Genomic DNA, 24,482 nt, shown 5'->3' with positions numbered 1-24,482 from the left:
AGAACTGCAAATGCCACGGGTTGAGAACAAAAAGGCTATGGGGTTTGATGTTCTTCTGTGCATGAATGATGCAGGTCTCTGTAGCCTACAAACTCACAACCCAGTCTGAAGCCTCCGCCTATGTGACGCTTTGAATACAATCAAGAAATGCACAGGGGCCCTGGGTTACATGGAAGGAGAGGAGTGAGCGCTTCTGCGAAGTTACTACACATGAAATTTTAAAATATTATTAGGTGGTTAAATTGAGAGTCTGGATACAAAGCAGGTGCCGTTATGTGCAGATGGTCGTTTGCAATAGGTCAAGTTAGAGCGCTCCTTGTCAAGATAAAGAGCAGACTGTGAGGGCAAACTGCTTAGCAGGGCTTGTGCATCTTATTCCAGAGGGAGAGCACTGCACAGCATGCAAGCAGCATGATCACTGTGTTGCAGGGCATTCAAATCCAAGGCCTTCTAAATTGCTCTCGGGTTGGTTTTATGTCTTGCATTTTTAATCTTGATTATGAATGACAGCAGACCCTGATAAAACCATAAATACTATTTTTCCTTTTTTAAATGCTCTCAAAGCCCCTGGAGCATGTCCAAGAGGGACTATAATATCTCATTATCACCTATATGCTACCACTGACTGACTCCCACTGCAAAACATCCCTAAAGCCAGTTCGTTTATATTTTCTTGCTGCATTAGCAAACAATCTCCTAACACTTGATCATTATATTCATGTGGTGGAGTTCAGTGTCTGTCTTTGTGAGTCATGGACAAGCGAACAGAAGTTATTGGCGCACACATGGTCACATGGATAAAGCTCTAGCTCTGTAATTGCTTCGAGGTGAAACCATCAGCTTTGGAATGACAATAAGGTGAAAAACTGTTTGACTGACCAAAATTGTCATTTCCTGCTAGCCAGGGGAACGGGTGTTTGTATGTGTTTGTTGGCGCGCGCTGCTTATACGCGTATGCCCGCGTGCGTGTTGCTGAGTCAGGCGCCACCACTCTCTGCTCAGTCCGTTGCTCGCTCTCTCTCTCGCGCGCGCTCTCTCTCCAGTTGTTCTTTGCCACCGAGACTTTGTTTTATCCGCCGACGTCATTCATGTGGTCTGGCCGCCGAGGCGCGAGGCTGCCCTCTCCTCGTCGCTAATTGTGTTTCCTACCGACTGACAAATTGTTTTGTCTGTTAGCGCATTGGCTGCCCATGGGCGCAGCTGTACACACACGTACACACACACACACACACACACGCGCACTCTCTGCTGCTCCGCCGGCTGGGCTGTCCGGTGCACCTCTGCGGTGGGTTCGGGACGGTATCGGAGTCTCCGCTTTTATGAATGAATAACGAGACGGGGAAATGCGAGTGACCGCGAAACTCCCCAGCAGCAGCCGTGCTCCCGGGGGGGCAGCCACCGATGAGAGGGATTAACGACGGAGCGGAGCCGCGGCTCATTGCGGAAAAGCCGAGTCTGACTGCAGACTGGCGAGGAAAACGCACCGCGAGGGAAACGGGCTCCATAGCGTAGAGCAGCGGAACGAAACCGCGGTGACCACAATGTAAGTTGCTGTGAAGCTGCAACTCATTAAGGCATATGAGCAGAGGGGGGGTTACTGGTTGCATGCTTTTTTTCTGGTAGACTACATTGCTTCATAGGCAATGCATCGCCGACAATATGTCTCAAAGTGTCTGATTTATTGGACCACAATTCCCTCTCAGGTGTAGCCTATTAGGGCCTTGGCAAGCTTTTCATTTTCAGTGTCATAATGGTGATGCACTCTCTCCGTGATAGACATTATTAAGGACCAAAATGTGCCTCCTCTCTACCTCAGCGCTATAGCCTTAAAATGATTGGTTCAAGTCACTCCAACCACGAGTTGTCTGGTTTACAGGTCCATCCAAATCGTGGCTCTGGGCAGCGAGTGCCCCGGAGGGGTCGGGCCCGGGGAGGAGATCATGGGCCAGGGGCAGCTCCAGGGAGGCCTGCTGTGGAGCTACCTGGGCCACGGAGCGCTGGTGGGACCCTGCGACCTGGAGAGCAGCATGCACAACCCGGCCTTCATGGAGTACACCTCGCGCGTGTTCGGAGACGTCACTGTAGTGGTTCGGGATTGCCCCAGCTGGGTAAGAGAGACATGGTGGTGTGTTTGTGTGTGCAGAACAGAATGAGAAAACGGACACCTGCATATTGATTACAGTGTGAATCTTTGCTTTGAATTATTTTTGATCATACATGTGTCCAACCCCTAATGTGCATGTTAAAAGGGACCCTTAGGGAGTCATTTATGGTGTTGCTTTGACTCTAACTCCCTTGCACCTTAAAGCTTGTGTGATGATAAATCTGACTTGTTCTTCACAGGGAAGGTCAGGGCAGGACAAGAGGGCAAAAAACAAGACATAAAAATGAGGGGTAATTTTGCCAGAGCGTTGTCATTGTGAAAGAATGTGTGTCACTTGACACTGGTATGCTGTTTACTTGCTCACTCTGCTTCTGTTTCTCACAAGACGAACAACATTTCAAATTCCAGAAAGCCTCTTGCCTTCCAGGGCTGATTGCAAGCTTTAAAAAAAAAAGTCTCTAGTTTAAGGAGGACGCTAATTTAACATGCGATGCACACGAAAAAAAGAATAATGAAAGAACTTTCTTGCTCTTAATGGCATGTGAAATGAAAGCACCGTTGTTAGCAGCACTCTAGCGCCTATTATCGGGCTGTCTAACCATGTCAGGGGCGGTGCGGCACAAAGTCTGTCAGTGTAATTCTATGGCTCTTTGTCCTTGTTTTTATTCAAATTGCGCAAAGCTTTCTGAGGTGTTTTTTTTCTCTCCTGCCTAATGAGTTGAGTCAGTTCGGTTTAGAGTGAGCGGCCTCACTCGGGTCCTTGGGAGTAAAGTCCCGAGTGCCACACTGAGGTGTTTAAGGAGAGTCAGAGGGGAAGGATTACGGTTATCTAAGGTGAGGGTGACTGGTTGGGTGTTCAGACAATTCAGTATGTCATCTGACCTCCTCCTGTTTGTTTTTTTGTCGTGCTCTTCTTGCCTTCCCAGGACTTGTTGGACAGCGATTGGGCAAGCGTACGGAAAGTTCTTGAGCAGGCTGACATCCTGGTCATTAAATATTCAGTCACAGACAAGCTGGCCTTCCAGCAGGTGAGGAACGGCTACGCCCCGAGACTCCGCCCGCTCCTGAGGCACTGGGGGGTGCCCGTCATCCTGGTCGCTGTTGGAGCGCGGCTGAACGGTGAGGATGCTTTTCTGTCCTGTGTGTTTTTTTGATGGAGCCAGCCTGAGTTTTAGGTTTGCTTTCAACAGCTGGCTCCTCAAACAGTTTGTCATTGTTGTGCGGGAACAATGGAGTTTGAGAGGCTGCAAATACAAAAATGTCTTATCTCTCAGCCATTGTACTTGATATCCTGGTATTTTACGGATGATTTACTGCTGCCTCAGTTGTTGAGTTTGATTGTGGGACAATATTGCGTTCTTCTCGCCACTTTCCGAGCCTTGTGTGTCCTCTGGGGTGTCCTCCCAGCAATGAGGAGGAGGATGCTCATGATGAGATCTCCTCTTGGCTTCATGGGGTCAGCTCACATGCGTGCCTGCTGGAAACGCACCAAAGCGAGACATCAGGTTTCATATGTTTTGGCTGTGCAAGCAGACAAGAAGCTCGCCCAGCACTTAAATATACATGAAAAACAAAAGTGCACCATACCAGTAGTTTGTTAGATGTACTGGAGGCTGCTTAACACATCAGGAATTTACACACATGCATCTGGTACCTCAGTGGGTCTGCATGTGTTTTTGCGCGCACACACACACACACACACACACACACACACACACACACACACACACACACACACACACACACACACACACACAGACCCTTATTGAATCCAGATTCCGCAAAGACGCTCATCAAATGCACCAGGTTGTATTTTTAGCTACACACTTTGAGATCCTGTCAGAGCTCCGCTGCACAATGATCACAGTGTAAGTCAAGTCTTTGCCAGAGAGAGGGAGCGAGGCAGCCAGGGAGGGAGGGAGGGATGTAGACCAGAGCCTTTGTTTGTGTACTTGTTTTGCGGCTGCTGTGAGTATTGTCACGCTATCCCCTCATGATTGCAGAGAGCGACGGCTGTGCTCTGAGTGCTTCCAGCTGCTGCTCGACTTTAGACCACCTCAGGCACAGCTGTGGCAGAGAGTCGCTGCCGAACGTGCATTAACACAGCCATTAAACCAGAGCCGAACGCAGGAGCACAGACAGATTCATCCAAGGGCACGCACGCACACTAACATGCCACTGATGTGCCAAGTCACCGCCTGTCAGCTGCTCGAACACACTCATGCTTTCCATTCCACCTCTCTGTCTCTCTCACACACACACACACACAAACACACACACACACAGTCCAGCTCTGTCGCTATGCCTTTAATTTATTTTGTTAGCAGTATGATTTATGAAATGCCTCAGTGCTCAGCTGTATGTTGGGCTCTTTCTCTCTTTTATATCTGGTCCTCTCCTCCTTTATTTTTCGTCTTTTCTTTGTCTGTCCTTCAAGCTAATCCCTCCAAATTTTCTGTTGGATTCTGCCTCTTTGGTCCCCATGCACACATGTTACTGGTTGGTGGTACAGGCTGGTCCTAGTGCACATGCGCTTTGCAGAGCCAATGATCATCCATCTTTTCTGTTGCAATAGAATTCTTCAGCTTTTTCTTCAAGATGCAAAACGCATTCAAAACCAAAGATCCAATGACATGACAGGAACCAACATTGCAAAACACTACATAGCAGAAAATGTCAATTGTTCACAAAATGGTAAAATAGACACCTATCTACCTTTTAAATATCCTCATTGGTTTACTACTGTGTAATTACGAAGAAGGGCCAGTCCACACCATCAAAGCCCACGTGGCTGTGGCATCTGGTTTTAATGTTGTTTTGCCAGATTTGTTTTCTATTTTCTGTTTGTGAAATGTGAAACAAAGTGTTTGGTTTTTTTTCCACTTAATCCTTTTAAGCAGTGAAACATTTGAACAAAACAGGTTTTGAGTGTCATGTTTTGTATTTGACTGAATTCTTGTGATTTAGTACATTCAATATTTTCTTGTTTGATGTATTTTAGATATTTTGCAGCATTTTTGTCCGTGTTGGAACACTAGATTGACTCTTAATCAGATCACAACCCCCTGAGTGATGGGTTGACACTGTACAGTATAATACCGCACTGTAACTTGACAATGCCTGACCGGTGTCTCTGTTACATTCAAACATGAATCTGTTGAATTTATTGAGAACTATCACCACAGTGTGCACATTTGTTTTATCTGACTTGTGTCTTCAAAACATGTTTCCATCCATGCCTGGCATGGGCATTGACATTACAGATCTAAATGTATTGGTTCTCAAATGCCCTCATTAACTATTTATCAGATTCAGTTATTTATAGTTTGAATGAGTTCATCTTAGAACAGAGTTCTCCTCTTCTCTGTGTTCAGATGAAGGCCCTCCATGCACGTGCCCGCTGTGTGCGTCCGACTGGAGCAGCTGTGTGCCTCATAGTGAAGGTCTGCAGCTGTCCCGGGACCTGGGGGCCACCTACCTGGAGTTGCCCTCTCTCAACCACGTCTTTGTGGGGCGCTACTTTGGCAGCGTGGTAAGTGGTGTCTCCTCACACAGGAAGTGACCGAGCCGTAAAATATGAATTCTTAAACTTTTCATAATCTTCCCGTTTGTTAAAACTCAGTCGACTCTGCGTTTCGGATAGGTACAGCTCTTAGTCGAGGAGACAGGGACAGGTGGCTACGTCGGTCTTCTCAGGAAGTTGTTTCCAAAGCTAAGAATTGATGATGTAACAACACTATTTTGGTACCTTGTGTTTTTTTTTGTACTAACGCATGCATTTCTGTGTTGTACAGCTGGAGTACTTCATGATTCAGTGTCTGAAACACAAAGCCAAAGAGAGGCCGGAGAAGAGGCGAGGAAATAAAGTGAACGATCTCCGTCCCCCTCACTTAGAACAACCAGGTCAGAGGATTACTATGGTATCTAAAAACTAATATTGCTTTTATTTAAAGTGGCATCTATTCATGTCTGGTCAGTGTCAACCCCCTTCAGCTATTTTACAAATTTAACGAATGGAAACGGTTCTTTATATTTAGTAATACTTTGTGCTGTGTGGAGAACACTCAATCGGACTGACTGGATTGCTTCTTCTTCCAGCTTACATCGCTATAAAACCAGCTGAGCACAAAGGTTCTTATCCAGATCAATATTCTCTGTTCCAAACTGGAAATAAGAGGACAGACAAAGAGCTAGCTGGACTACTTTTATTCCATGACGTTTGAATCAATTTCAGACTGAGCTCTTTGCAGCACCAAACACAGCAACAACTGAGAGTTTAGTGCCTTGCTCTGAGGCATCAGAGAATATTTGAGAAACAGTCAATTGATAATCAAAGCGTTGCAAGTTAAGCATCAACTAATTGTTTAAACTTCAATTGAGTTTTTAATCTGCTTGAATTCAGAATTTCAAATGAATTTCAAAACAAGCCCCGTTGAGATTTTTGTCAAAAGGTTTGAGTTTGTAGCAGACTGTAGCTCTATTGTAAACTTAATCAAACTGCCTTTAAGTCAATCAGATTCTGCAAACACAAAAGGCTAATTAAGAGAGGAGATAAATGACTATGCTGGACACAACGATCAAAAGAAGCTGAAACTGAGACGCAGTAAGGTTGATTATTTTCCAATGCTTAAAAAGAAACGCGCCACGCTGGAGTGCTTGTCTGTTGCCTTTCTGCTGCTTTTCCTTTCTTTTAATGTTCTACTTTTTTTAGACTTTGGCGCTTTCTTTCTCCTAATTGATCATCTGCCATTCCTGGTTGTGGTAGTGTTTTATTTGAAATGACATCATTAGAACAAATTCTGGTTTAAGTTTACAACTTCTTCTTCTACTGCTGCCATTTCAGCATTTTTCCACACAGGTTATTTTTTTTTATACAAAATACAGCACCTGAAAACATTTAACACAAACTATGTGTTACATATTGATCTGGCCACTCTGCTGCTCAATCTACTGCAATGACTGACAACTGTAAGTCCAGCCAAAAAATACAGCAAGTGCTGGCAGAGGCATTGGTGCTTTCCAAAGCTACTTAGCTGCACTTATGGGGAAGCTTGCATTAAATATGACGTTCACTGATTCAAGAACAGCACAATTTTCACGGCCAAATCTGAGAGGTCATAAAAAAGGAGATTGTCTACAGAGGAGCGGTATGTATGAAGCATGAATCGGAATATAATTGGACAATGATTTGTGGAGCTCCATCCCCCCCACTTCCTTTGCTTCCCTGCTCGCTGCTTTTTCGCTTCTTATTAATCTGAATACATGGATCATAAAGGATGTTTTTTTCTCCCTTTTTTCTATTGACTGCAGTATTTTTATTAATTTTTTTCTCCATTATTCACATAGACCTAAATCCAGTGCAGCAGCCTCGGGCCGCATCTTTGCAGGTTTTTCATAAGCGCAAAGACAAACACATCTGGAAGCGTCTTTTCTAACTTAAGCGACAAGGCAGGGCACACCATGACATTGGTCTCTCTTCTGTCTTTTTTTAACCAGAAGATCTCGCTACACCATGGCCGTCACTCTCACTCTCTCCACATACCACACACCCATACACCCCATTTATCTCAGTTGTCTAAACTCACTGTCAAAAAGACACGGGAGATTAAAAAATATGAGTACACCAAACGTGTATATTACAAATCTTTTGAGGTGCTTTGAACAAAACGCATTTGGAGGATTTCTTACTTTTCACTTTAAAAAAAATGCAGACGAGCAGAATTTCAGCAGTGCTTGTTAATTCACGCAACTCATCCTATCTATCTTCCCCCTCCTCCCTCCCTCTGTTCAGCACGTCTCCCCCCCATCCGAGTAGAGGAGTCCAGCTTCTCCCAGGACATGCAGTGGTTGTTGGAGCGTGGCGTGCAGTTCGCCGATGTGGCTTTCTACGCCGGGGACTCTGGGAAAGAGCTGGGCTGGGCGCATGCGGCTGTGCTGTGCGCTGTCAGTCCGTACTTCAGACAGCTGCTCCTGGGGCCCAAGAACAGGTAGGAGAGATATTAGCTCGTTCACAGGACGGGGCTTAACAAGCTGTTCACCAGCTGAGCCTGTGGCCAGCGGGGAGCTCAGCGCCGTCTGTAAACTCCTCTTCTGTGTAACTGTGATGTTGTGCTGAATTTCATCTCTGGTTGGACAGGGAACGTCCCCAGTCGCGGTGTGTTTGCAGAGAGCGGGATGGAGGCCCTCCTTCGCTGCTCTCCACCTGGGACGGTGGGATTATTGATGACTTGCCACGAACAGAGGGGCACCTGACAGGACGCCTCTCCCGTCTGGTGGTGAAGGACCCCCTACTGTGTATGTGCTTGTGGGAGACTCTCATGTTCATTTATAGAGGTAAAAACCACCAGTCAAGCGCAGCACACTGATACAACTGAGTAAACCACAAATCTGCTGTTTTGTTTCTTTTCCAGAAAATTTATTTCCAATTAGCCTTTTTATTACCCCACCACTTGTGTGATGGTAGCACTGTCACTGGAAGCACTTTCACTGACTGCTGGTACAAAAGATACATGAATATGAACACGCTGATGTTGAACAGCTGTAATGTTTTTAAGATGTTTACCATCTTAATTTAGCGTGTTAGCGCGCTAACATTTGCTAATTAGCACGAAGTAGGCCTACAGTTGATGCGGATGTCTTTAGCTTTGCAAGTATCGACTGCTGCAAGGATGACGTATTTTTATGGCAAACGCAAGCTTATGATACTAAGTCGGTGTGGCAACGTTTTGTAGTGTAATCAAGTCTACCACTTGTTAGCAAATGTCTTTTTTTAAGACAGTTTAAATCTTCAAAATCCTCTTGAGGGGTACCTACTGACGTATTATATACATTTTATTATATATATATCGTAAAATCCAAAGCAAAGTAAAAAAAACTAAAATATGACAAGGCAGAGAGTTAATCCGAAGCAATTAATGTTAATGCTGCCAATTTTTTAAATTTTTATTAAAAGCTGCACCAACCTAAATCACAACACAGGAGAACAACCCGTCAGTTGTACAGGAAGTGCCAACTAGAAAGTGGAGATCAGAATACAAAACAACAGCAGCCAACATGCACTTTGCCCCGAGACATCTCTACTCAATCTGTTTACGCTCATTACACTCCTGCACATTAATTCGACAGCAGAATGATGTCCATTGCACTTTAAAAAAAACTACTTTCCTGCTTCTAAGTGCTACAAACTGCTCAATTTATTGAATTACGTTCATCATTAATAACCTTGTTTTGGTGACACTTTTTTGTATGTTGCTAATGGCAATGGCTGGTGTTTCAGCCGTGGTGCTCCCTGTTTGCTGCCATATTAGACGGACTCTGCACATTACAACTGGAGTTTAAATACAGCTTACAGAGCTGTAATTCACAGCATGGGAACTCCGTTCCCCAAAAGCAGTTGCTCTTTTTCCAATGATTTAGATGTGATGATTCATGTCCCCCGGCAGCAGAAGGTAGTTTGCCTGCTATTGGATCTTATCCAATGTTCCATTATGGAGAGGAACAGAAATCAGTCAAATTGAAAGTGCTTGATTGTAAGCAACTGTAGTGTTTTAATCTAGTGCCTGATCATTCATCGCGTAGTACTGTGATCTCACACTGCTGTCTTGTTTGTCCCTTTATCTCCACCCAGCTCAGTTCTATTAAACATGGATCGGTACACGAGAGACATCTTTGCAGAAATTGAACTTCCATCATTTCGATGGCTGATTTGTTGATAGAATCTGACTCGGTTACAATGGCCTCATATCGTGTAAAATTAACAGTATCTTATACAAACTTCACCTCAGAAAGTTACAGGCACACGCTGGCGTAAAACATGCAACCAAAACATTTCGCAAATTGTGACACTCTCCTCCAAAATGTTCTCAGATTGCGTATGAAGCCAAGTTAAACAGCCATGTGATATTCTCTGCAACATCAGTGCCGTAATGGAAACCTTCTCGGTCTGCGGCTGAGAGTCTGCAGTGCCGTGCTTGCCGCTTGTGCACGCCAGCACTTCAATGCACACTGCATGTCGTGCAGGAGTCCTTATGGCAAAAAGCTGTGCTAACATCTGATTCATGGCCGCGACATGCATGTGAGGAACACTGATGGTCTGGCACACTTGTACACCAGAGGCACACACACACATAAGCTGAGTGTGTATGTGTGCTGGTGAAGGGTGAGGGGAGAAGGGAAGAAGATTATAGGGTTCGACTGAGTTTCTGTGAGTGACTGTATGAATAAGAATAAGAACGGCAGCAGTTGAAAGACGGAGGGTACAGTGTGTGTCTTCACACACATTAAGTGCTTGTGTGGATTTTCAAATGATTGGAGGAATATGGGAAAGAAAGGAGTGTAAAATTGTGAGTAGGGTGCAAAACCAAGGTGAGAGAGGGGATGGAGTGTTTAAAGGAGCTGGTGGAGAGTGTTTGGGTGATGGGCAGCAGAGCATACAGTTAGTGTGTGTGTGTGTGTGTGTGTGTCTGGCTTGGAGAGAATAGCAGAAAGAGGGAAAATGTGTTCATGTGCAGAGCAGAATACGAATGTCACGTTTCCATAAAACACTGCAGGCAGACATTTGTTAAGTCTTGTGTGAAAAATGACTAATTTTAACCTTCAAAATAGTGGGTCTGATTGTACGTTTAAAGCAGCTGACCTCACATACAGTATGTGTGTGTTTCCGTATTGTCTTGATCTGATTCGGCACCAGACGTGAATATGTGCCTGCTTTGCACACTGAAATATTGGGAGTACAGTGAGCCAATGCTTGATGTTCATTTGTAGGGGTGTAACGAGACGCGTATTCGTATTGAACCGTTCGGTACGAGGCTCACGGTTCGGTACGTATGACGAACCGAAAAAAAAACAACCTTTATTTAACCAGGTAGTCCCATTGAGATTAAAAATCTCTTTTGCAAGATGTAAGTAACAATACTACATAACATTAAGGAGCAGTTTTTGTTTTTTATGCTCATGTGTTGCTAAGAAGACACCCCAGAAGATGGGTCACTCAGGTATAGTTCCATCATTGTTCAAAGTCAAAGAATAACTTCATGATGTTAGTTGTAATGAATAAATATATTTTAAAATCAAGTACATTTCTCTGGCATTTATAGTTTTCTACTGTACCGAAACGTACCGAACCGTGGCTCCACTGTATCGTACTGAACCGTGAATTTTGTGAACCGTTACACCCCTATCCATTTGCAGTAAATCCACAACGAGCCGTGCTTTGCATTCCTAGAGATAGGATGAACGCTTTCTTCTCTCAATTCAATTCCACTCTTTTGTCCGTTGTAGCTCATTTTAGTGGCTTAGCGGAACTAATTTCCACAACAATATCATGTTTCCGTAAACGCACAGCGTCACACTCATGGTTCTTAATCCACGCTTGGGTTTTTTGTCACTCGAGTGTGTGTGTGGACAGTCACAGAGGCCGCGACTTTGTTTGTGTGACGCTAACACTGTGAGACTCTGTCTCCTTGCGTAGTGTGCTGCAGATGTATTGACTTTGTCACTTGGTTGCTATTCTGCGTGTGCATGTTTAGCACATGCATTATGTGTGCAACACAGATGAATCACGTTGTGTGCTTGTGGTCATCCTGGCCTTTTTTTTAGGGTCAGACGTTAGACTACAGGCCAGCTGTTTTTGGGACGACTTGGGAAAACGTTGTAATTTAATTTCCCAGCAACTGATTTTAGCACAAAGTACACTGCTTTATGTCCTTGTTAGGGTTAAGATTTAGAATCGGCAATTCAGTATGAAATGTCATTTTGGAGGAGGTGAAGGAAAGCATCCAGGAAATTAGTGCTAATCTGTACAACTTGTTCTCAAAAGTATCTTTTGTGTTTGTTTGTGTAGGTGGGTGAGACACCAGCACTCAAAACGTATCTGTCAGATTATGTAGAAATGATTTAAGCATGATTTTTGCTTTATGCATGTGTATTCCATTTTATCCATCTCCCAGTGTATCCAGTTGTGTTATTTGGTGTGCGGCTGCGTCGCATGTCGGCACCACAGCTCCTGAGCTAATCTCTCACCCTGCCTACGAGGTGTCTGTGCTTTGAAGGGTTATTATCCGGCACGGCGTGTTGAGGTAATCCCTCTATCAACCCAAATACCGTCATTATGAACTAATGATGAGATAAATCCTGCCCAGTCCAGCTCCCTTCTTCCCTCAGCAGTCTGTTTATGTCCCAGTGAGACAATTTGCACCATCCCAATCAAGCTGCAGGGCTGTGCAGGCTTTATAAATGAGTACACCAGTGAAGTGATTCAATGCAGCTGTGCAGGGTGAAGAGTTTTACTTTGTCTCGTTGAGTATTTATACTTCACATCCTTTTTTTATGGCAAATTACTGTCTATCACAACCTAAAGGTCTATTTTCCTATAAAGTGCTGCAGGGGATAATGTTTTGTTTTTTTGGCTAACCCAGGAAGTTAGCATTGCCATCGTTCCCTCAACAAAAAGCCAATGGGATTTTTGCATTTGATTATATAGCTCTGTGGTAAACAGAAGTTTATGATACTTGCATATTTTGCTCAGCAATATAATTGGAAGTACAAAAATGCCAACTCATTTCCGGGTTCATTCTTTGAACACTTTTATTTGTTTATTGTGTATCTATAATTTGAAGCAATTCTAGCGGTGTTCACGGTCCCCAGAGGATGAATCCTACGGACTTTGGTGATCTCCTGACTTTACCTCTGGCGCCACTATGAGGTCCACAATAGGGTTTTTCGTGGAAATGTGGAATGTCTCAACAATTTTAATCACATGCATCATGTGATCCCTTACTTTTTTAAATTGCCGTTATACATCATCAGGACAACATTTGAATTGCCAAATTGTTTATGACCAAATACCTGCACAACTAATGACATTCACACCAGCTACACATCAGCATCCAAGCACTGCAATGTTAGCATGTTAGCATGCTGGCGTTAGCATTTAGCTTAAAGCACCAGCGCTAGCATAGCTGTAGACTCTGGTTTAAACACAGTTACTTTGTATTTTGGTCGTTATTTTTAATGTGGATGGATGAGATGAAGGGAAATGCAGACTCTCCGTCTATAAGCCAAACTATTTAATTGTGACTTTACCTGTAATTTAAATATGTTTACATATGTTATGCTATATTTGTATAACATATATATTGATACATTTCATTTGTATAGATTGGCATTATTATCCATTAATTTACTGGACTATAGATGGAGCTATACAAAATGTAATTATAGTAAGGCAGATTTATTATGGCCACTGGTGTGTTATTGAAGGCATTGGGTCACTACTTCTGACATTCGTGGAATCTGGACAGGGTGTCCCACCCATAACCACCGTGGGTTATATAAGCGGACACATTTTTAGAACACGCCAACTTTGTCAAAAACAGGCACTGGGGGTTCAGTGTGTAAGGTACGTGGGTGTTTCAGAACACAGTGCCATCTTAAAAAGAGTTTGCCTGTGTATTTCTGTAAACTGTACTATTGTGGGTCCCGAGAATCAGTGTGTTTGTGGATGTTTTTAGGAGCGTGGGAGTGGGATCACCTTCAGGAGGCCCTGGAAGAGAAGCTGAAGAACTCACTAGCTGTGGCTGAGCTTATGGAGCGCATACGATCCCTCATCGGCAAAGAAAAGGTGAGCTCTTTCATGTTTAAAATGTCTCTCTCTCTCTCACACACACACACACACACACACACACACACACACACACACACACACACACACACACACACACACACACACACCCTAAAAATCACATAATCTTGTTTTAAGACTGGAATATTTTATGGTGTGAATCCTATAACAGCCCTCCCCACCAATAGAGGTTAAATATCTGTGTCAAATCTACTCTTTGAAGGTATGAACACGTTTTTGTAGTTGCAGACTAACAGTAGCTTAATTAGCAAGACCTCGTTTAAAAACAGCGCAGTAATAATCTGGCTCTAATTGGCATATTTACATAATTACTGCCCGTATCCCCTCCCAGATACTTTGGGAATTAGGACGAGACAAACGAGATATGCTCGTACAGGAGCCAAAGCACAACGCGATATCTGTAAGGAGCCATGAAATCCAACATTTCCTTAAAAAACCGCAGTGTCACATCTGTAAAGTATTGTGTCCATCTGAAAAAACTTAAGGTGGCTCTGTGTAATAGGCGGCAGACTTTAACATTTAGAGCGAGATCAGGAGACATGACATGGCCGCGTCTGACAAGCCTTTGGCACCACCATGCATATCCCACCAACCCATCTGGATAGAACTAGGTCTGCTACCTGAGGCGGTGTAGAGGCGAGCTGACACACCGAGCGACGGCTGGGCCACTTTAACGCGATGAGACACCCTAATGTCCAGTCGTGATTTGATCCCGTCCTCTGCAAACACCTTCGGGTCCTCTCACTCTGCCAGACCGGCTGAAATCTTCCATCGAGCTTTCCATAAGCTTTGCATTGATTTACAGAATCAAAGGGGCTTGATTCTGTAGCTGCCTCTGCTGAAGCCTCCGTGTGTTTGCTGAGCACTCCCTCTGCAGCAGAGCCGTGAGAGAATATGAAGTCCTTTGTGCTTCGGTTGACTGAGAAAGGTCACTCAACGGTAATGGGATGCTTTGACGGCATTCATTTGAGGATGTAACGCGACTGCATTTGCACATACACTGCAAAAACCAACTGACAGCCGTTGTCATACTACTGATTTCACCTGCTGTGCACTGCAGTACACTGGATACACATATGCCACATGATGCATCCTTTGAATGCTCGAAATGACCAGGAATGTGTAGATAAATAGACTGTTTGGACGAGCGTGTGGTTCCCAGTCTGCTTTTGGTGTTAGCCAGTTCCGTCATGTCGTTCTTGGCATTGCAGTTGAAGCGTGTTTGGGCAGCGCTGTGCACGACTGGCAGAGAGGTCATTTGTATTCCACAGCAGAGGTGAGATAGACGTACAGAATCGCAATTGCGCTGGTAACTAGTACCTGACATCCAGCAGAGGAATGTTAACTCTCTCTGTACGTTTCTTTTGGCTTCTTCTTCTTCTGTGTGTGTGTGTGTGTGCGTAGGGTACCAGGGACACGCCGAGTGCCCGGGCAGCTCAGCTCGGCCCCCAGACTCTAGTCAACCTCTTCAATTCTCCTCTTTACTCCGATGTCATCTTCATGGTGCAAGGTGGGTCAATGCTTATCTGTTCCACACACACACACACACATATATTTACAAATGCATGCACCGCCACACAGCAGAGGAAGGTCACATTTAAGTAGCAGTGATTGAATTGTGATCTCACTCCCGGGCCTGGGTATCCATTCACAGGCAAAATAAGATAAAGCGGTCCGAGAGACGGGCTGCCTTCCGGTCCGGCCGGGTTTCATCTCACCAGAAGCTCGTGCAAGCTCAAACTGAGAAATCTGGAAATAATGCCCGAAAGCATATCCCAATCAATATTTATCTCATAAAAAGAGCAGTGAGCTTGTTTTGGTCCTTGCACCGCTGAGCTTTTTAAACTTATAAATATAGACTTAATTAATATTTTGGTGCATTTCTGTTCCGTTTTGTTCCCCACTTATGTGCTGAGTGTAGTGAGAGCAGTCAATGGCTGTTAATTGCACTTCACGACAGCGATTATGTCAGGACTTGTGCCCAGGCTTTTCATGTCATTTGTGTCCCGGTATTTTAAATGGCGTTTTATGACTGATCATCACTTTTAACAAGTCAAATTTAATTAGATTTGGCCTCTACACGTCTGATGAGAAAAAACCCTGTGATCACCTCCAAACGTTTTTACATCAGAGATGCATTCTGTTACTATCGGTCAACATTCAATACATTAATCGTGAATCGTTTATACTGTCAGGCCTTTCACTTCACAGCTCTTTGGGACTTTCCTAGACGCTACTCTGAAATTCTAAACCCAGCTATTAATTTTGCATGTCTGTGTGTGCCTGTGTGTGTTTCAGGGAGTGTATTGCCAGCCCACCGAGCAGTGCTGGTGGCACGCTGCGACGTCATGGCGGCCATGTTCAGTGGGAAATATGCAGAGGCCCGGAGCAGAGTGGTGCCCATCCACGGCGTCTCCTCAGATACCTTCCTGTCTTTCCTGGAGTACCTCTACACTGACTCCTGCTGTCCTGGTGAGTTTACTGAACACAAACCCAGACGTGTACTCAAGTACACCGCTGTGACGACTACAATATTACAATAACATTAAAGCCGTTTTAGGTGCCTAAAAAAATGGCACATAAAACTGCAAACACATCGTCAACTGGAGCTAAATATAGTAAGAAGCTGGCCCTCCCCTCTTTATCTTGAGCACTAATTAAACCCGGTAGCAGATTTTGTATGGCGTGAGACCGTGTGTTGCAGAAGTACAATGGACCTTTGACGTCATTTTATTGTGCTACAGGAATATGCACCATTACAGAACACTTGAGGAGGCACAGTGGCGTTTTCCTCTTGGCGTCGCTCACTGAACGCCGCCCAAAACAAAAGCACAGATGACAAGTCCCATCAACCATCTGTGACTGCGACATGCTGCCAGTGTCAGTCTCGGGAGGCTGGCGGAGAACAGCACCAGGCTTAAAATTCAATTAGATTTAGTGATGACAACATCAAGCTGTGGCATCACTGCTTCATCTGCTTTTGATGGTGCAAACTCACAGCCCCAAACGTGTTGTTGTTGTTTTCCTCTGTCACTATCTGTCACATTGTGCGCTGCATTTTCAAAGGGATTAGTGCTGATCATTCTCTCTGGTGGTGGCGATGACGTTACATTTTTTTCAGTGTTCCTACAACCTTAAAGTTACAATAACAATTATTTTTATTCGACTTCTGAATCAAATGACTATGTATTATGAAAACTCAGCTGATTCCATTGAAAATCAACACTCGTTTCTTTAGTCAGACAAACCAACTAATGTTCTTGTTGCGTTGTGTCTGCTAACTATTTGTTAACGGGTTCGCCAAAACAATGAGCTGTTTTTATTTAGTTTTTCTGCCCCCTTGTGGTACAATATTACTGAATACAGCTTTGAATTACAGGCTTTTTGCAGTCATGCCTAAAGGGACTTTGGTTGGAGTGTTGTGTGTTTTCATGAAACAAAAAAATCTTGAAGAAACTCTAAAACCAAACCCTTCAGATCGGTCTTGGGTACATGGAGGGTAAGCAAGCTTTCTCCAGAGATACAGCTTCAGGTTGAGTCATGGGAACAGCAAATTAAAGCCATGAAGCAGCTCCAGGGGCTGCAGCCACTGCACTGCTGTTATGTAAGAGCTCAGCACTCAAGGGCAAAACAAGGTAACTCCAGCAGTGGCCACGAAAAACTAAGGTTGTGAAATCAAAGGAGGGTCGCTATGAGTATTTCACTCGTGTACATATCGTATACTGTATGATGGTGGAAATAGACACACACACAATCCTTTTATGATGATTATGTTTGTTAAAAGCTTCCTGTGGTAATCCTGATGTTGCTCTGTTCAAAAATATATTTGGACCACTAATCATAACACTTTATTTACAGAAGCCTCTGAAAGCCTACCGGCTTAAAAATGTTGCAACCACTGCAGTACATGACGTCATAACGATACATGCTTAGTGTGTGTGTTTGTGTGTCCAGCCAGTGTGCTGCAGGCCATGGCCGTGCTGGTCTGTGCGGAGATGTACCAGGTGAAGCGTCTCCAGCATCTGTGTGAAGTGTGCGTGTGCGCTTACCTTCAGAGCATGCCCAGTAGAGAGCTGTCGTCCACGGGCATCAGCGTGATTCGACTGCTCCGCCGAGCAAAGGTCAGTGCTACATCTGAGCATGTAAGGGAGATGAATTGCGAGAATAAACACACCTGCAGGAGATGGCTCGTCTCGCTGTGTAAATTAATGACTATTTCATTAGAATAGGACATTTTCTTCAGCTTCCAAAATGCAAATGATGCTGACAGAGCAATTCTTCCTGTTTGCCAAAAAAAAATAGCTCAATGTAATTTTTTTCAGTGACTTAATCTTTTACTTGCAGTAGCTGTAGGCCTCCATCCGCTACAGATATTCATGGTTATGTGAGAACGCATTAATTCTCAAGAGAATCGTTGTTATTTAACATAATGTGCATGTTTGAATTGATTCTCAGTGCCACAATGCAGAGCAGCTGTATATCTGGCTCCTCCACTTCATCGCCAACAACTACCTGATCTTTAGTCACAAACCTGACTTCCTGGAGCTCTCAGGTTAGTGTTTTTCTTTTTTTTCTTTTTTATTTAAACGTGTATCAACAAATTCAAATAAGCCTTGTAAGTAATGGCTGCGCAAGCTAAAATTGCTGCAGAGTGAAAATTAAACTGCTGATTTCAACAGTTTGGAAGGCTTCAGATTTCTTTTTTGAAAATGATCAAGTCAGAATGCCTGCAGGCTTGTGAGGATCTGTTCTGCTTTTCCCCAAAAATAAATGTCGATTAGGTTCTCTGTCTCAGATCAGGGCTGCCAAAGGTAGGCTGGTTTTCATCTTTTTGTTAAATGGCCAACCAGTTAGTAAAATATATGCGGTGTAATGAAGGTGTCCATCAATCACTTAATACAATTGAAACAATAGTAACCATGATGTCACCTTTTGGAGAATAGAAAGTAAGTTTCTTACTTTCTATTTTTGGAGGTTTGACAACATGGTTTTAGACGCCTGTGAAAACCTCTGTACTTTATGCTATACTGCTATAAACTGCTATACTGCCATATAGCACAATATGTTGTGTGTTACACTGGATGTAATACATCCTTGTAGTATTCTTAATACCAGTTAATCCTCGGTTATTATAGTCACATGCATTTGGCACGCAGTTAAAGATTAACAGCCGCATTGCTCCGGTTAGTTGCAGTTACCACATTTTATTGACATCAGTCATTCACACAAGTTTAAGGTCATTGGACGGGTACTTAAGGGCACAAGAGAAGTCAAAGGCAGAATAAGGCCACAGTACATGATGGATAGCCGTTGGTCTTCTGTTGCTTGTTGGTGTAAACAAAGTCTGATCAGACTATTCAGCCTCGTCGGCAGTGTTCTTGGCAACAATGCAAGCAGTTAAAAGTGTATGTCTTTATATGAGCGTGTGTGCCAGGCACAGTAAATATAGTTGTGTTTACGGTAGATTACAGTTTATATGTTCCTGTGTTCCAGAGGAGGAGCGCGAGCAGGTGGAGAGGCTACGCTGGCCGTCCAGAGGCTACCTGCAGGAGCTCAGCGAGTACCAGCAGCGGCGACGCAAGTTACGCAAGTCCCGCTGCATAGTCATGTGACCCCCCCCCCCACCCGGATGCCTGGAGACCTGTGCAAAACAGTGGGGAGAGCAGAGAGGAAGGGAGACAATAAAGAGTGAGACGAGCCATCGACACGTGGAAAAACAGACAGAATGAAGTGTTTCCTGTGCTGGATGAAGGGCCGAGTCTGAGGGACACCGAGAGGTCAAGAGACTCCTCAACCAAAAGGACAACGTTGTGCAGTGACACACACCGCTGAGACACGCCTCTCTTCCCCCGGAGGAATGACTGTGCATCCTTTTGCGTAATGACTATTCATCACGGGCCATACTAAATGACTGATCCTCGAAACCCAATATGAATTTAAAAACGACCAGCTGGCCCACAGTGAAAGAGTATCTTTCTACTGCAAAATGGTGAATATCTACTTTGAACAGTGACACAAAATGGCTCCAAAACAGACCGGGATCCTACAGACTGTTTCAAACTACCATGATGTGACTTTGTTTGAAAAGGCAGGAAGGAAACGGCTCCTGCTCTCTAGAATGTCTGTATCTTCTGCACACTGGAGAACGGGACTTATCTGTCTTAAATTAAAACCGTGGCCCATGATGCATCTGTGACCTCTTGGATCTAGAAATTGTGAACGTGATCACGTGCAGCATTGCTGAAGCTGAAATACGTCTTGAGCCTCTAACTTCTTTGCGGCTCTATCGGTATTTCAGGAGAAGTGGTAATGCTGCAGGTGGAACATTCACGACCGCTGTTTAAAAACTAAAGTTCAGCAGACGAGCAGGACCAAATTCAATACAATTATTGTATTAAGATTCTTTCAGATCGATGATGCGAGATGAAATACATTCTGGGCGTCGGCTGTGTCAAAAAATGGCTTGAAATGAAATCGTCAAATTAAACTACACATCGCCTGTATCAAAAATCAAGTACACCAAATCCAGAACAATAATCAATGTGGTTTTTTTTTATTATTTAATTTAAAGCCTGGACTTTTACACCACTTCCTTTGCAGGTTTATATGACATCATGTTGAAACTATTCCGTATCTATTTGCAATAACACATACTAATGGTCTGTCTCTGTCTGTCACATGAAATGGCAAAAGCCTTCGGTAGCATTTATGTGGACAGAAGTGGTATAAAGATTTAGGAGAAACAACCATATCACGAACATAAGTTGGTACACTAAAAACCACAATCCTCTGGGTGGATATACAATATTTATTTATCCTATTTTTTTAATTTCAGAGGTTGTTTTTAATCATAACGAGATTATGATTTATTGGTGCTGCAATTATTTTTGTAAACTATACTGTATGTGGACATGATTATGACATTATACTTTTTTTCCTTTTTACATTTGGAGTAGAGACTACTGGGTGACACTATTTTACAGTCTACTGTTTCACTGATATTTACTTCAAAAGGGTGCATGATTAAAAAAACAGGCCACAAAATGAAAGCAAAAAAGACCAATAGTGACATTTTGCAGCTATTTCTTATTTAATGGATCAGTATCGGTCATTAACAGTCGACAAGCAGTACGTAACTGTATTCGTATGCTGTTCTTGCAGTACTTAAGCAGAGGAGTAGCAGCAGGCTGTGAATATAGTACAAGAAAGCTACCACTGAGATTTTGACAGTGTACAGGTGATATCAGTCAGTACCTTTTAAACCACCTGGTGTATTATTAACCTGCTGCTGCTGCACCACAACAATCGGTGTGTGTCTACTAGGAAATCCTCAGATAACTCCCAGTCTACTCTAATAAAAAAAGAAAAAAAGAGTCAATAACAGTTGAAAGAGTTGACTGTAAAACTAAGTGTACTCCAGTGCTGCATCCACACACATGTGGCTCCACCGGGCCAGTGTTGTACAGAGTGTAGATAACATGACGTTTGACTTTAAATAAAGACATGTTTTAGAATGAACGAACCACAGACTGGATGAATGTCTGCGCTCTGCTGTGTTTCAACACAACCGCTTCAGTGCTCCACGGCAAAGATTCTCCAAACTCTACTGGAGAGAGAAACAACGGTATTCCCTCATTTGGAGGTTTCTTTGGTGGAGAACATTGTCCAGAACTGCAGGATCAGCCTTAAAATCTGTGTCAGAACAGGCGAGTCTTTCATTCTTAACGTAGCTAGCTGGACCATGTCAGATCATAAGCTTGTTGGCCTTTGCCTCTGGGTCAGGCCATTATCAGGCTGATATCTGAAGGCGGTTATAACACCATTTCAAGATCTTGTATAGTTTTTAACTTGGGTTGAGATCTGGTGTGAAGGAAGCATGTGATTACCATTGATTTTCATACTCATCAAACCATGTAGTGGAAACATCTGCATTCATCGAGTTTCATTTATACCCGTGTGTACATTTCCTTAAGGACTGGATGAAGCGTTGGCCTGCGGCAGATTTCACTCACGTCTTAACCACCGAGCAATTACTCCTAATCTCTTTGAGCACCACCTCGGGCATCTTATTTTCTTTTAATGTATTTATTTATACACTAATTAGAGCTTGCCGTTACTAATGTATGCACTTAATGACTTGCTTTGGGTCTTCTGGGAGTGTACACCCACCTCTTTTTTCTTGCCTGCTACTACAAAGGGCCTCCCCATTACCACAGCCACACACTCCGTCTTTCACTTTGCACGAGCTGGTGACTGTGGTGAGTGTGTGCAGGTGTCCTGTTACCTGGAAGGTATGCAGCAGGTCATTGCAGAGCTCCAATAGACTGCAGCATGCTCTCCAGTTTCCCACTCTTGTGAAGCGCCTCCACGTCGCTGCCGCCTCCAACACACTCCTCACCGATGAACACCCTCGGGACCTACATTCAAATCAACACAAGAGAAGCAAGGGGTCAATATGCAGTCATTGATTATTCAGTGTTGTGCATGGAGTTGGACAGCATAGCGATGTATACCACCAGGTACTGTCTCTACCAACAGAGATGCTGCCATGACACTGGTATCCACCCCATCACCATCTGGTACAAGGCCATTGTGGGCAATGACAAACAATAATTGGCCACTATTTTGACAGTTGTTTTAAAGGGAAAATCTGTAAATTTTCTTTTATGTCTGAGTTGGAGATCTAGCTATATTGTGATAATAGCATGCAGTTCTTTCTGATGTTATGTATAACTGATTCTTTGAATCATGTTGAAAGAGCACGAGCCGCCAATAAGCCGCAGCGTAGGCACGAGAGAGAGAGATGCAGAGGGCCATAACGGCTGGTAGAGCTGGCATATTTTCACATTTTACTCGGTGAATTAAAAGATTTATTTCGATCAAACCAGAGTTGCTGATAGTTGGAACAGTGGAAAGACTAACCAAAACGTGTTCGGTGAGTTTTATTTTGCTTCTGTGCAGTTTGAATGGAGTATGAGTTAATAAGCTAGGCTAATTAGCCCGTTTGAGTTCGGTGTAAACTTGAATTCGGAAGGTGGACGGTTGTATTTCTCTGTTTCGGTGTTAGAATAGTTCCATTAACAGTTTGTGTGTTTATTTTGTTTACGTATTAGTCTACAAGAGATGTGCTTCATGTAGCTAACTCCTCGATGCTTTCGCGGTCAATATAATGTTAGCATACACTGGAGAGTTTATTTCTTCAGTAGACTACATTTCCCATCAGCATTAAACAGCCACTTAAAGGGTAGCGAGCTTCACCTGTTTCATGCACACATGACAAATAATTTCCTGGTTCTAGCTTTCTAAATGTGAAGATTCGTTGAAAATAATATACTTCCTCTACCACTGCATATAGATATAACTTGACGATTTTATCCATATTATTCACTACTCAGTTTGTTCATAGGTTAATTATTTCATCAATCCTAAATGTAACTTTCTGACTTGGTTTTGCTACAGAAGAAGAGTCGGTAAGTGGGCTTCTGTGTGCGTAGTTCCTGCTGCTGACTCACGATTTCACGATGCTGAGTCATTTATGGGTTACACGAGGAACCGTAGCAAAATGACTGAACAACTGGCAAATGTTGACATTAAACATTACAAACCATACATCCGGTTGTTTACATAACCAGTATATATCGCCTGTGGTTAAAATTACTCTCACTTTTTGTATTCCTCAAAGTAGGCCTACACATAGTTGTACATCTACAGTCCTATGTTGTAGATTAACACGTGTACACGTGTGTTTTCAGGCTATTTAAAACGACACTAGCGTTGTTTACACTATGACAAAGACAGCGTCTGTGTTTACCGTGCGGGCTCCGGTGAGTTCCAGGAAGTACTCCTGCATGTTGCTCATGTCGCCGCGTTTACTTATATCTACACTCTCCAAATGTCCCGGCTTGAATTTGTACTTTGACAAAACCTCTTCGGCCGTAATGCAGTACGAGCACGTGGGCTTAATGAACAGCACCACTTTATCGCCCTTGATTTTAGTTTGCACAAACTGCTGCGCCATTTTAAGTCGTCCGATGAAGTGTTTACAAGATGAGAAAGAAGGTATCAATGGAGAACAAAGATGATCTCTCTCTCGCTCTCTCAGGATGACGGAAGAGGCAGCCACCACCCCCTTCTTCTTAAAGGGATACTTCACTCTCGTGCATGCGCATGTAAGCGCGTGCACAAGCTAGGGATTTTCAGAGAGAATTGATAATTGGATAATAACTTAAGTTATAAAGTGATACACTACTTACTACCGCTAACGATCAGGACGATCTCTTTATTTCTGCGTTCAGATGTGGCTCAACTAAACCTGGTTGTTTGCATTTTGGAGAACAGTACTGATGGTGAACCAAGCGACTACCTAACTAATGTACGTTTTACCAGTCGCAACGGTTAATAACTGTAGAATGTGAGTGATAACTTTTTACCAAATGTTGGTTGTGTTTGCTCCTCTGTCTTTTTGTTTGTTTGTTCAGTTTGTCTTTGCCATGTAAAGCGTCTTTGGGTATTTTGAAAAGCGCTATCGAAAATTGATTATGAACTAGTGTAATATTCTGCACCATACAGTAGTTGGCCCAAAGGTTCACAAGCTACTGGTGGAGCTAAATGTTTATGTAATTCCATTTCTGAATGCAATGTTAGTGTTAATTATCAGTGTGTGACAGTTTTAAATCTTTCAACACTGAATACATGAACTACTTGAGGGACACTAAATTAACTGGCACTTCCTCATTT

The 24,482-nt window shown here is 43.5% G+C and overlaps 2 protein-coding genes across 2 annotated transcripts; one reads left to right on the top strand and one right to left on the bottom strand.

Moving 5' to 3' along the window:
- Positions 1-1,316: 1,316 nt before the first annotated feature.
- On the top strand, positions 1,317-19,374 carry rhobtb3 (Rho related BTB domain containing 3). The gene is made up of 13 exons (XM_079265879.1): positions 1,317-1,543; positions 1,877-2,108; positions 3,031-3,223; positions 5,479-5,636; positions 5,899-6,007; positions 7,896-8,091; positions 8,241-8,437; positions 13,615-13,724; positions 15,150-15,255; positions 16,044-16,217; positions 17,700-17,866; positions 18,201-18,297; positions 19,239-19,374. Coding segments are annotated over exons 1-13 (1,860 nt in total). The 5' UTR covers positions 1,317-1,541; the 3' UTR covers positions 19,358-19,374.
- glrx (glutaredoxin (thioltransferase)) lies at positions 19,338-23,827 on the bottom strand. The gene is made up of 3 exons (XM_079265880.1): positions 23,557-23,827; positions 22,030-22,162; positions 19,338-19,386 (listed from the first exon to the last, which is right to left on the bottom strand). Exons 1-2 carry the CDS (start codon positions 23,761-23,763, stop codon positions 22,049-22,051), a joined length of 321 nt encoding a protein of 106 aa, XP_079122006.1. The 5' UTR covers positions 23,764-23,827; the 3' UTR covers positions 19,338-19,386; positions 22,030-22,048.
- Between the last annotated feature and the right edge of the window lie 655 nt (positions 23,828-24,482).

This window comes from Melanostigma gelatinosum (assembly GCF_949748355.1).
Source record: "Melanostigma gelatinosum genome assembly, chromosome: 3".
NCBI lineage: Eukaryota > Metazoa > Chordata > Actinopteri > Perciformes > Zoarcidae > Melanostigma > Melanostigma gelatinosum.
The sequence above is the reverse complement of the archived record's forward strand: the minus strand, read 5'-3'. Positions and strand labels throughout refer to the sequence as shown.